This window comes from Nanorana parkeri, unplaced genomic scaffold, assembly GCF_000935625.1.
Source record: "Nanorana parkeri isolate BGI_ZX_2015 unplaced genomic scaffold, ASM93562v1 scaffold1014, whole genome shotgun sequence".
NCBI lineage: Eukaryota > Metazoa > Chordata > Amphibia > Anura > Dicroglossidae > Nanorana > Nanorana parkeri.
The window spans coordinates 112,941-126,833 of NW_017307282.1; the positions used below are offsets into that span (position 1 = coordinate 112,941).

Genomic DNA, 13,893 nt, shown 5'->3' on the forward strand with positions numbered 1-13,893 from the left:
AAACCACGGTAAAGCCATTTATCCTTTGTCTTTGTGGCCAAAAAAATGCTAATAGCAACCTCTCCAGCTATGAAGGTTTTGGAGTCTTTGCTGTTCTGCTGTTTGGAACTCGCAGAGCCAACATTACTGTTTAATCTTGGTTTTATATCCTAACAAATGTCACTGCCTGATGGGCTAGCAGAATAGCTTAAAGCTCATTATTGCAGGAACATCAGGTAGTGAATATACAAAATGCTTGAAGTATTTATGTCAAGTTTTGTGTTAACATAGTCTACATCACGAATGTATTAAAGAAGTTGGTAAGTATATTAAAACAAAAATCATTTTGTTTATTGTGCTTGTTGAGATATTGCAAAGACATTTTAAAATAGTATGGCATATCTGGAGAACATACTTGCCTAATTATTGAAAAATAGTTGGCTAAATAGCTGCTATGGGTTTTACGAAGTTTTCTACTTCTATCCTTTCATATTTTTTATTTGAACTGCTGGATTTCTGCTTTTTAAAAAAAACAATTCTCTTCATATAGATGAAGAATTCGAAGTAGTACTACAAAGGTATCAGTAGATGGTAGTCCATTGTGCAGTGCATTCTTTAGGTAAAAGTTAGGGGTGCACCGATACTAGTATCGTTATCTGTGCCGATACTGTACTCGCCCAAATGCTCAGATACTTACCCTCGATACCGGAGTGTCACGAGGGAACATGGAGCTGGCTTCCCAGCCAATCAGGAAGCCATGTGGTGGGTAATGACTCGCCGCCCAACTCCCTTATTGGCCAGAAAGCTGGCCTTGTGCTAGCGGAAGTACTGGTATCGGCGGATACCGAAAGATAAATATCGGCATACAATAACGGAAAACCAATATCTGTGCATCTCTAGTGAAGTGCTATTTGTGGTGTACACTGAATCTAGTATCATAAATATGATTGTATGTAAGTGAATCCTGACTGAGAAGGTTTATATTTATAAATTGATCTCTAGGTATTATGGTTCTTTATATTTTTGAAGGACTTCATTCTCTACTAGAGTGCAGGCTTGAAAAGCAATTTTCACCCTAGCCTTTATCTACTGCAAATATTTAATCAAGAACGGGTATTAAATGAAACTCTACAGGGTTTTTTGGAATGGTGGTCAGCTAGAGTGAATCCTTTTGATTCATATTAATGCTTTAGAAATCTTGTCTTTGTGTAATTTTATGTATGCAGGAGCAGCCATATTTGCACTTTAGTTCCTGTTTAGCTTTGTAGAGCTACCCAATAGTTTTACTTGCTTCCCCTCACAGTCCAAGTCTGAGTTGGCTGAATCTTAAAACTCTTGTAGTCCAGATCTTCTAGTAGCCAACTTGTAAATCTCTAATGCAAAATGAAGGACAAAAATGCATATATGTGAACATCACATGAAACTTTTCCTTTTAAAAGTAAAAACAAGTTAGTGTGAAAATTGCTTAGTAAATCGGTCTGTATGCTTCACATATCCTGACCTGTGCTTTTGTCTTGGTTGAAAATTGTCTATATTGCTTTGGTGCAGTTTTTGGGCTTGGCAATGTGCCACATGCAAAACTTGAGTGCTTTATTCCTATCCTGCAGTTAGGTAAATTTGTAAAATTTAATGTGTAATGCATAGCTGGCCTTGCAAAGATCTGCTACCTGCAAATGTACTTGCATCTGATTATCAGCCATGATGATCTATTTGCAAGTTCACTCTTGTCCTTGCTTTTTGATTCACATTAAAACTCTAAAATGGCTTTAACTATTCCATTACTTAAAGCAGATCTGTCATTTTTTTTTTTTAGATTCCCATGCTGCAAGCACTAAAATATTTCCTGACGTTTGTTGTGGGATACATTTGAGCCCTGCTGGCCACTGGTTGTCTGCTCCATTTTCCTGGCCATATCTTTGGGACAGGTGCAATAGCTTGGATCTGTGGGCCTGAAGTTGAGATACTGAGTGAATAGCAGAAGAAAGGGAAATTTGTGTATAATTGCACCCTTATTAAGGCCCGTTCATGTCTTGTGCACTGCGTTAACGCATGCACTACTGCAGCTCATTGTAGCAGGAGGTATAGGTGCATTTGGCATCCCTATACACCTATCCAATGCACCTGTGTGCTGTGATGAAAATACTGCAGTGGACATTTTGCTACATTGGGATCCAAATGAACCAAGATGAATGGGCTGCGCTAATTCGGTGTACCTCAACATACAATAAAGCACATTGTGGACAATGTTTCTTCACTGCATATTGTGAATGGGCCCTTTAAATATTGCCGAGGAATAAATAGTCTTACTCTATTTACATGGTTTCACATGAATAGGGGAATCAAATGATTTTTCTGGTTTAGCCCATGGCTGGTGCCTCTGTGTTGCTGGTGTTCAGCTTGTAGATTTCAGTGAGCACTATATAAGCTTTGCTGACTTGGGTGATGCTTGGGGTTTGTTAAGGCTCTCAAAAGGTGTCTGCTTGCATTTCAAAATCTTAAGGGACAGGTTATCATTTAATCACGTTGGCATAAGCAAGCGTTCTAACGCACACGTTTTTTTGTGTTTTTTTTATGGCCATCTGGCTCCTGAGATTTGTCCAAGCTTGGTTAATTGCTTAGCTAAAGCAGAAATCCAGTATGAATAAAAATATTACCACACGATACTAGTTTAAATGTTTGGAACATTGGCTAGATACATGAACAAATGCATTTGCCATGCTATTACAAATGCCTTTTTATAGTTTGTCGAGCAGTTTTTCAGATAACCATTCCATTTAAATGTTTTGTCTTGTAGCGTAAAAGGCCTATATTTTCAAAGTATTGACTTTCTGAGCAATCTATAACCTTGTTTAGCTATAGTTTAGTTTTACTTTTTCTACCTTTAAAAATAAAATCAGTTTGTGAACTCAAGTTTAATTTGTTAAAAAAAAACAAAAAAAAAAAACCTTCCAAAACGCACAAATCCAAATTAGCAAGTTAGTGGCAATCATATATCTTAACTGCATGCTTTATTTTACTGTTATGTTATTCCATGCATGAGTATTCCTTATATTGAAATTGAAAATTTTTCTCTTCCTACTTTCCTTTTTTTTTTTCTCTCCAAATATGAACTTTGTCTAATTGGTGCCTTTTTGTTACCTGGCTAGCAGGGAAAAGGGGTCGAGGCCGGTCCTGACCTGTTACAATGAAGACTGACTTGGTATGTGGGATTACACCGGAAGCTTGCAGTGGAATAATGGTAAGAAAATCAAGAAACCATAAAATCTCAATGTATAGGAGCATTTCTGTCGCAGAAGACCTTCAGGCAAAGATCATGGATTCTACTATTGGACTTTTGAACTAATATGTGGACTTTGACAAGGATTCCTTTAACTTTTTTTTTTTCTTTTTTTTTTTTTTTTTTTTTTTTTTTGCAGTGCAAGTTATTAAACTTAAGTTACTTTAAGTCTATCTTCAACAGAAGTACTTCACAACTTTATAGCATGATATTTGGTAATTTTATTGTATGAACAACAAAAATCTGCCTTCTGTAGGTTTTTCTTAATGTGCGGTTCCAATGGTGTTTACTCTGCCATTTTGTTTTCTCTTTTGGCAAGCTTATTATTGAGCTGCATTAACCGCCTTAACCTGAGCATTTTGATCAACATTTGATTGCTTATATAGGCCTGCAGGAATCCTGCCTTTTTAAGCCTGCCTGGTAATATGAAAGACTCCTAGTGGTAGGACACATTTTATGCTAAAAATGGGGCCCTTTGATTTGGGGGCAGATACAATGTGTAGACCTTGTGCTACAGACGTTATAGTGGTTAAAGCAGCTGATAATCTGCAACCTAGAAAATGGCATAGTAACATTACGTTTTGTCTCGCTTGATGATGAGATACATTCTGAGGAATTATTTAAAGCAGACCTAAACTCTGTTTATAACACAAACCTGTTTCATTCTCTGTCGTAGCATGCCATTCCTGACCTACTTTGAGAATGCTTAGCTGAATGGCTGTAATGGTGACCAACTAGCTGTGAAACTTGGTAGCACTGACAAAGCAAGTATTCAGATCTGGAAAGTCAGACTTTATTATCTTTCCAATTGTTTCAGGTCAGTGGGTCAACATGACAGCCAGGGAGGTAGCATTTTCAGGAAAGGTCAGCAGTGGCAACCTGGTTTTTGTTTTGTCATGTTTCCTTTAAACTAGCCTTACCTTAAAAACAACCTTGCGGTGAGTCTACCTCCACATGACGAGGGTTAACTACTAATTTTTGTCTAGGGGATTGTGTAAAGCACTTTTACTTGACTTTTTCTCCTCCAGCAGTCAATGCTCACGTGCCTCCTCTCTCTGTTATGGTTTGTGGATGGTCCATCGGTGGTGTGTATATTATTGAGCTATGAAGCTTGCGGTAGCCATGTCAGTGGTCCCCCCAACCAAAGAAACATGGGAGAAGCGGCTGCGAGTGCCGGTCTTGGAGCCAGCAGGAGCATGCATAAGCTAGGTGTCCTTTGCACAATATCCTTTTTAAAAAAAAGACTAGTACTACAAATTGGTAGCCAGTAAGTAGCATTTCTGCACCCAATTCAGCCCTGTGCCTGTCAGTACTCTGGGACCAGACAGGAGAGCAAGTATTAAATGAGTGTTTTAGATATATTAGTTTAGGGGAGGGAGGGTTGAATAGAGATTAGTGGTATAACGGAGTTAGGACCCACTCTTAATATGCAAATAAAAAAGCAGTGGGACAACAAATATTGTGTTTTTATCACCATTGGAACCCTTATTTCTTTCTCCCCTCCAAAAGCTATCAATGAATGTGTTCTTACAAGAATTGTGGTGAAATACAGAAGTTTCGGGTGTAATCATCAGCCAGTTAGTCAGGCATTCCAGATAGTGGTTCTTTTCAGAACCTTTTTTAAAGGGTTGGTTAACTACCTCAGTAGCAGAGGATTGAACTATACCCTGTGTGTACTGTATATAGAAAATCTTTGTTGATAAAAGCCAGACTTGTTTAGTGTGCCATGAGGAAGCAACTCTTAAGCTGTACCAAATGTAACATTCTTCTGATGCCTTTAGTGAGGCTTGTGAGGCTTCCTGATGAGTCCAGCAACAAGCCTAGCTCTTGTCGTATTTTGTGGCTGAAAAAGCAGCCTTTGCTCTTTCAGATATATTGTAGTTATTTGGATGTATAATAGTTTAGCGAGATGTTACTTTTCTAAGACATCAAATGTTCCAAAAGTACATCAGCAACTTGCTCAAAGTACTGCAGTGTCCCTTTTTTGATTAGTCAGGCTTAAGCTTCTTGTACACTTAAGCATGATCTTTTGGATGGTATTTAAAAAATGTTCATAAAACGTACTATGTAGCTTATGAACTGTCCATCCTATTTCGACCGTGCTGGCCTTCTATGGGTCGGTCACCTTGCTTCTAAAACAGACCATGTAAGTTACAGTGCAGTACAAATCTAGGTTCTCTTTAAACATTTTCTTAAGCACCTTGATACAGTGGTAAAATAGTGGCAAGTCCTGTAATGGAGCACATATTTTCCACTGTATAAAACACTTCACCTTAAAGGGGCACTGCAGTCCCAACTACATATTCATTAGGCACCATAATAGTTGATCAATCCTGTTACCCCTGGGTAGTTTCATACTCTTATTTTTTCCCCAGTTAATGCAAATTTTAAGCAGAATAAATCTGTCATCTGTTAAAAAAAAATGCTCATGACAAACAATCATTTTTGCATTCCTGCAAATAAAATTGTTTTATACTGTAAGCTGGAGGCGAGTGTAACTTATTTTTGTAATAAAAGTTTTTTTTATTTTTTTTAAGTGTCATTAATATGTGTGTGTTAGTCCAGAGATTGTTTTGATTTATAGTCCTACATTGCAGTATGTTTTTGTACTGTACATTACTTCTATCCTAGTGTTTGCCAAGAAGTTTGTATGCTTTGTTCTTAGTTGGACCTTTTTTTTTTGTCCAACGTTTTCATTAGTAAGGAGGATAATTTTAAGATTCTGTTTGCAAAGTTCACATTACAGGAACTTCTAAGACGTAATTACTAAAGCTGCAATATTTGTGCCCATCTTTCCCCAATTTTGGCTTTGAAAATCTATATAGCACATTTTTTTAAAGGAATAGTATATAGTATTGCAATTGGATATTCTTAATTACTTTTTTTTGTGTGTCAATTATTTTACCTTAAAGAATTTTATATTCTAGCTGTGATGTATTCTGTGTCAAAGCATGCAGTAGTGATCTCTTAAAGCTGCCATTTAGAGTCACCTTCACTGTCTCAATATTTAAAGAATGATTTTCTGTAGATAAACCTGAAATCCATAAACTGAATCAACAGAAAATAGCACTATGGAAGCAAGCTGATACTTTGAATAACCAGAGGAGTATTGAAGATGATCGGATAAGAATAGAAACCTGTTTTGTAACCAAGTAAATACATGAAACTGCTCAGTATTTTGCTAAGGGCTTTATACACTAGGCAATGACATGTGGGATTTCTCCTTTAAGGCTCATTGAAGTTTTCCTCTAAATATATAACACCTGCCTGTTGTGGACTACATTTTATGAGTGGACTGTAGGAGGCTACATATAGGCTTAAACTCGCATCAGTTAAAGGAGATCTGTAAGGTGAGTGAAAATCATTCATCCTCATAGTTCGAACCGGCGTGTGACACGTCGGCTCAATCGATCGGAAAGTGAGCGAACACATACCATCACTCACTTCTTGATTATCTCCCTGCAGAGAAGAGCCCTCTGTCACCCACGCAGCTGGGTGGATCTCAACAGCATTGTCGGGATCTGTCCCGGCTGCGGCGGTCTCAGTATATCGCGAGCTGTAGCTTGCGATATACTGAGCTTTGGGTCGGAGGAGGTTAGTATATGTCCTCCCGTTACCCTTACGAGAACTATGGGGGAAAACACTTACCCCACAGTTCTCTTTTAAATCTGCCTCCATTCAGCAGTTTCTTGAGTGTACTATTCCTAGAATTCAAAAACAATTCAGGCAGCATTATTGAAATGCCTGTTTACCTCAAGGGAAGTCCTAGACCAGGTGAGGATCTGGCACTAAGTGCCTGGCTGCTCAGGCTGTTGGCTTGCTGCTTCTACAGTGGTCATTAGAAGTTGTAGCCCCATTGGTACCACTCTATTTGACTAGTTGATATTTCAATCAACTTGTCAAGGGAGCTGATATGAAAATTCTCAGCTGAACAGTGGCTGCAGTCGCTGTTCGGGTATTCTAAAAGTGGCACACTCGCTGCTGTCAGAATACAACAACCTAGCAAGTGGGGTAACATGGATGGTGGAAATCAACGCTTTGAAAATGGTTAGTGTATGGCCAGCTTAAAGTGACATTAAACCCTCCGATTTTTGTAACATAAAACTATACTGTAATGTGTGCCTTACTGTAATCCATGGTTGTTTCCCTTCTCTTTGCAAATCCTTCTCTTCTCATGCTTGGAGAACTTTCATTTTTCAGCTGAGTGCCTCTTCCTGTAGTGCTGGCTCAGGTTGTGAACCTGCACACAGACACCATGTAACATTCCTGAGACAAGGCAGTCCGCTGCTTGGGAAGTTCTCCCCAGCATGAGAAGAGAAGTATTTAAAAGTTAGAGCAGCAAAGAGAAGGGAAACAACCATGAATTACAGTAAGGCACACATTACAGTATTTTATGTTAAAAAATCTGAGGGTTTAATGTCACTTGAAGTCCAGGAGTTTGGTACTCATTCAGAGTGGAGCTCAATTCAAGTGTTTTTGAATAACTGGGGAGGGGACAGAACCTCTACCGGAGGGGAAGTTTTACTTTTGCCTCAGAGTTGCAAGAATGAGTTGGGAAATCTAAAAATTGGGAGGGAGAACAATCTTTGACAACTTGGGCTGGAATTTTCACTTTAAATGAAACACGTACAGGGGTTACTTTGCTTTCTTTATTTTTTAATGGTGCATACTTGACTGTTAATGAACAAGTATGCAGCCGCTGAAGTCTGGACACTTGCTCAGTCAGTGGGTCATACATAATGAGAAAAGATTGAAGATCTGGATGCTTTAACTATTTTAAAGTTAATTTAGCAATGCCAACTGTCTTTTTTTTCAGTTTCCTAGGTTCCCTTTATAGATTTTTAGAATAATCGAAGTAGCACTTTGCATAGCTTTTAAAACTTGTGTTCGCCATAGAGATCACTTAGTGTTGACCTCAGTAAGCCCTCATACCTTCATATAAGCTATATGCTGATTAAATGGAGTCCACATCTCAAGTGCCAGTGTTGATGAGCCCTTAGAAGATTCAACAAGCTGGAAGTGTTATGCTTATTTTGCCATGAAATGTACACAAAATGCTGTAAGTGTTTTTCTTTATTCCTTTGATAATGAAGCATTTGTGCCAGGGTCAAGCAGCTTGAGTTCTTCCACAGTGATCAAAAAAAAAAAAATAGGGCCACATATTCCCTCATACAAGTTATGGTACAATTTTTAATTTGCATTAAAGTGTTTAGATTTTGTTGGATTCAGTGTTAAAACACCACCTTTTGTTTCTGCTTGCCAGCTTTTCCACTCCTATGCATTATACCAAACCACTTCATAGAACTAATTGGGAAAACTGACCTCTCGTCTAAACTCAATATTGTTTGGAGTTAGTGTTTTCAAATAGTTTGCTGCCTAAATCCACCAACATAACTGAAAGTCTGGATTGTGTGGTTTACTAATTGATACAAGATATTCCAATGAATATCTAGCTGTGATGTAACTCGGTCAATAAAGCTACTCAAAATGTATACACTTCTGCCGCCAAAATGTCTCCAAAACCTTTGTTCCATTGATGCGACTTTTTATCTTCCATTCTAAATATTTGCATACAATGGTTTGGCAGAACTGGATGATGAGGCTTGAAAGTTTTTTTTATTAGCTACTTTTGCCAGTTGGGTTGTGGACATTTATAACTTTGGTTTTGGGACTGCACCAGTGATTTGCATTTTACTGGCTTTGGATTTTCCAGACATATTTTTAAATGTGTATATAAATAAAGTGATTTACAAAAACACACGGTGCATTTGTTTTTTTTTTTCTGTATAGATGCATTTAAACTAAAAAGAAATTCAGCTATACATTTTAACAAATCTGCAACAACTTGCACAATTGGTGTGCATCTTTTCCAAAATATTATTCAAGCGTACAGTTTCTTACTGATTTTTATCCACCTGTTACACATCTCTAGGATCAATACACTTGTTTTAAGGTATTAACATAATTACAGACACCATTTTTTTTATTAGCCTTTTAAGTTCTAGGAGTGCTGCATTTTATAATGTGTGTAGTTTGCCAATAATTGCAGTTGAGTTTATTAGGGGGGAAAATTCTGATCTTTAAAAAAAATCTAATTTAAATGAAATACATTTTTAAGGACCAAAGGTGTAAGTTAAGGGCCCAAATGAAATGTATATTTTTATCCAGTGCAAAGAACTGATCAGCTTAAGCACTGAGTTGACACACCTTAAGGCTGACTTTACACCAATGCATTGTAATGCTAACACGCTTCTGAATGGCACCCCAATGCGTTGCCAGCTCATTCAAAATTAAAGGGTATGACTCATCCCTGCCTTGTATTGAAGGTTGGTAAAATAAAGATTTTAAATAACTTGGTAAAGGTGTGAATGCTACTAGACATTTTACTCTAATGCAGAGAAATAAATCAGACGCCATAGACCTTTTACTGCAATGCAGGGTTGGATAAATCGCAGGCACCATGTATGCAATATGTTTTTGTTTTTTTTAGTCTACCTTTTGTATCCTTATGCTTCCTGGCTGCTAGATTTATGTGACTGTGTTCATCTTTTTACTCATCCTTTTAATGGTTAATGCCTATCTCCATACAACTTTTGCTTTCACTCTCCAAGTTGGGAAGATACCCCAACTCAGGTTGTGTTATAAGATAACAATCAGGGGAGATCTTTACAGTGTAAACACAGACCACAATAAAAACCTGATTTTCTGAAGCTTCCCACTGAATGTAAACCATTAAAAAAAACAAACCCTGTCTAGCAAATGGGGTGCTTACCAACGATCAGAACAAGCTTATTCTTAATCTATTGTGGCATATGGGCTGTTTGTGGTACAATATCATGAATCAAATTTTAAATATTTGATAACTAATACCAGTTTCAAGGGAAATTACACCTTTTAGGAAAAAAATGCAAACTTTATTAAAGAAAATGTTTGGATTTTTTTGCATTGTAACCACAATCAGTGGGTTACAGGTGCAATGCTCTGGCTTCTGCATACTCTTCCTCCCATCCATGTCTGTTGCTCGGTACAGGCATTCAGTAATCTGGACAGAAGGAAGAATGAGTGAACTTAGAAGTGTGGTGACTAAGTTTACTCTGAAAAATGTTTCTTATAAGTTGAGGGACACATGAAGTCATAAAATGCATAGACGGTTGGACACTGGCAAGCACATCTTAAGCTGAGTTTACCCCAACCCCCACACCCCCCCTTCCTAGTATGCCTTTTTAAAAAATTTTATAGTGTCCTAGGAGAACAGGTGTCTTCAGCTGCAAGCACTGGATTCTACTTGTGCATTCCATACAGAAGTTATTGGTCTATTGCTTTCTAGATTACAGAAAGGGTTAATGCTGAGGGACTGAGCACTGATGTCATCTGCTTGGTGGAGTATCAGGCATGCTCACTTCCTGCCATTCAGTGTAAGAGGCATCGTTCTGCTACTTCTCTGGCATGCAAGGGTCACATGCAACTCTTAATTATTGCTCTTTCTGCTGCCCGCCTACAGTGACTTTGTCGCCTCTAGTCTGACCCTACACCTGCCACCAGTAGTTGGGTTTGCGAGCACCGAAGGTCTTGCCCCATGCCCTGATCTTTGTTGCCTTTGTCTTGCAGTTGCAACAAGTCTGATTCTAGACTTATAAGCAGCAGTCCTGCTATAGCAGGTTCCCTTCAGCTCCCATTTCATGAATTTCTCTGGTGCTGTTTGCTTTGTACTTAGTAATGAAGCCTGGAATAATGCCCTCTTTTTCAGGTTTAGTCACCTCTATCCAAAGAGGTTTCTCTAGACTAGGGGTCTCAAACCTATGGCCCTCCAGCTGTGGTGAAAGTACAAATCCCATGATGCATCTCTCTTCAAGAGTCATGGCTGTGAGAATCTTGCAATGCCTCATGGAATTTGTAGTTGCTCCACAGCTGGAGGGCCGGAGGTTTGAGACCCCTGCTCTAGTGAATGATAATGTTGTAGGTTACATAGCAGAGATGTTTGCCCTGCATGCTTTTTCCTTGCAGATTCTATAACTGATGCTGAATTTCTCTTTCTGGAAGAATCTTCTGAGGAGCTGCATTCTTCTGCCATGACGCCCGAGCTAAGTTTCTTGAGACTCTTATTGGTGCAGAATGCTCCACCTTGAATCTGGAAAATTAGTCTCTTGCTTCTACCAGTGTTCGTCTTGATCTAGGAGGTTTTTTTTTTATATTAAAGCTCCTAAGACTACCAATACCTTTTTGGTGCACCCCATCCAATGAACCACAAAGTTGCTTCATATATAGAAGCAAATAGTTTTATCAAGTACAGATACATTAAAAATGCCATGACTATAAAATACAGATGTGCTGCATGATAAAGGAGTGCCTCCAAAACACACTCAATAATTCCATGATTTAGGCATAGAATATTTCCAAAAACATGATTTAGATAATTGGTTGCATATAGGATGGATAAAATCACAATACCATCAATAATGATTGTAAATAGTCTAAATGTCACATAATATATTACAGATAATGGATAACAAATCCAGGTCATATATGTAAGTAGCCTTATCTGGAAGTGATATAGAGTGGATTAATTCTATATGCGTTGAGCGCTTCCTCAGGAGATGGAGGAGTTCCTATGGAGATCTGATGCAAACAACCAGAACGAAGCAGTCCACGGCCTGAAGTAGATGAGAGCCAAAAACCGCAAAAGTCCAGATGGAATGGGATAAAGCAAGAGCCCTTGATCGGTAAACCAATCTCCCGAGAACGCGGCTGGGGACGGCCTCGCAGACACTGGCGGCTCTTCCAGGGAAGGTGTTTGGGCTAGTTGCCATTTTTTTCCTCTTTAGTCCCCCCTGGTTTTTGGATTCGATTGGCCAGGTTTAGAGAGATTGGGTTGTCGATTAAGGGCTCTTGCTTTATTCGGGGGGGAGGGTTGGTAACTGGATGGAGTTGGACAATGCCATGGAAGTGCCATACATTAATCAGGGAGAGCCAGAAGTCTTTCCACAGAAAGATCAAAAGTCCATGTATCCCATCGCACTCCTGACTGGAAAAATGCCCATGCAGCAGCAACAACGGATGCTTCCGTCAAAACATACAAAAAAATAATAGTCACCGGCACTCCAAATATTCAAGTCAATAAGTTTATTGACCCAAGGGAAAACACCTCTAGCGAGTTGTTTTCCCTTGGGTCAAACTTATTGACTTGAATATTTGGAGTGCTGGTGACTTAATTTTTTTGTCCGTTGCCCATTATCTGGCAATCAAACAACCAGAAAAACAAATCAAGGTCCTAATGTCCAATATTTTTTCCAGTTGCTTGATAGACAAGTGCACACTAAAAAAAAGTTTAAGCAACTAAATTTATTTAGTTGCTAATGAATTTCTCGGTTTACATCTTGCTGCGGCTGACAGCTAGATTCAGCAGCTGGCAGGTGAATGTAAAAAACGGGCAGTGGGTGTGTGCAGTAGTCAGCCTACTGTTTACTATGGCAATTTGAAATGGCCAATAACAGAATCTAGCCGGAAGATGAATGGTGTTGGGGTTGTTGCTTAAGAGTTAATAGGAACTCTCGAGCAACCATGAACAGTTATCTGGCATCTACCAATCAGGGACCGGATAACTGGGAGTTTAATGTATATCTGGCATTGGGTAAAACTTCATGTTCAATGCTTGTTCAGCATGTACATCCTAGGCGTTACAATTGGCAGATTAGGAGTGTCTCTCATCCAGGAATGTCTCTACCTTGGGGGCTGGTCTCTTCACTGAGGTGTTCAGGACCTCTTGGAGTCTGGACAGGTTTGCTAATGGGTACAGGGAACCTCTTTTAGAAATAGTGGATGCTTTAGTTACTCCGTGATTATCAGTATACCCAGATCTATGCCTTTTCTCCCCTAAACCACTGCCTCATCTGCTCCAAAGGATTGAGATGGCAGGCATTCTGATTGATTGATTCACAGTGCTCCACACTGCTAACAAACTGAAGCATGCTGGTAGTGGGAAGGGTATCCTGGCCTACAGTTGCTATTATAATACAGGATTTATATAGCGCCAACAGTTTGCGCAGCGCTTTACAATATAAAGAAAACATTACAATTAAAGACAAGATGGTAAGGAGGGCCCACAATCAGTTTTTTTTTTTTTTTGCCAGTGTCTAATCCTCCTGTAGGCAGCAGTATAACCTTAAGGTTTGACCTCCAGTGTCCCTTAATGGACACCAAGAAAAGGATTTTAAAGAATACAATAATTCTATTTGAATTCCTTCTAACTCACAACCTTACGCTGCCCTTGCCACCACTGTTATGGGCCACACACTTTCAAACTTCACTACACAACACTAGAGCCAGTGTAGCATCATAATGCTGGCAATGAAGAGCGGTTATTGGTACACATGGTCACATGACTGCTGATCAGTGAGAATCTGTTTTTGGTCTACATGGCTGCACTGATCAATGACCGCTTGCTATTGCCAGAATTTTGATGCTATACAGTCTAAACCAGTGGTCTCAAAGTACCGACCCACGGTGAGCTGACAAGCCAGGTACGTGGTCATGGACTTCATACCTGACTCGTGGGATCAGCTACACGGTCTGCATATCTGTCGGATGCAAACCGCAGACCTGCTCCCGTCACTGCTGGCACTGCGATCCTCTCAGCTGGA

General features: G+C 39.1%; 1 protein-coding gene across 6 annotated transcripts in view; it reads left to right on the plus strand.

The window, feature by feature from the left end:
* SYNCRIP (synaptotagmin binding cytoplasmic RNA interacting protein) overlaps positions 1-3,851 on the plus strand; it is a 23,846-nt gene extending 19,995 nt beyond the window's left edge. For 3 of the 6 annotated variants that reach the window (XM_018567138.1, XM_018567140.1, XM_018567142.1), the window contains exon 12: positions 3,126-3,851. In XM_018567138.1, coding sequence (XP_018422640.1) covers positions 3,126-3,154 — 29 coding nt within the window. In that variant the 3' untranslated portion in view covers positions 3,155-3,851. The remainder of the gene's footprint in view (positions 1-3,125) is intronic. The other 3 variants (XM_018567139.1, XM_018567141.1, XM_018567143.1) reach the window with 1 other exon arrangement.
* The last annotated feature ends 10,042 nt before the right edge of the window (positions 3,852-13,893 follow it).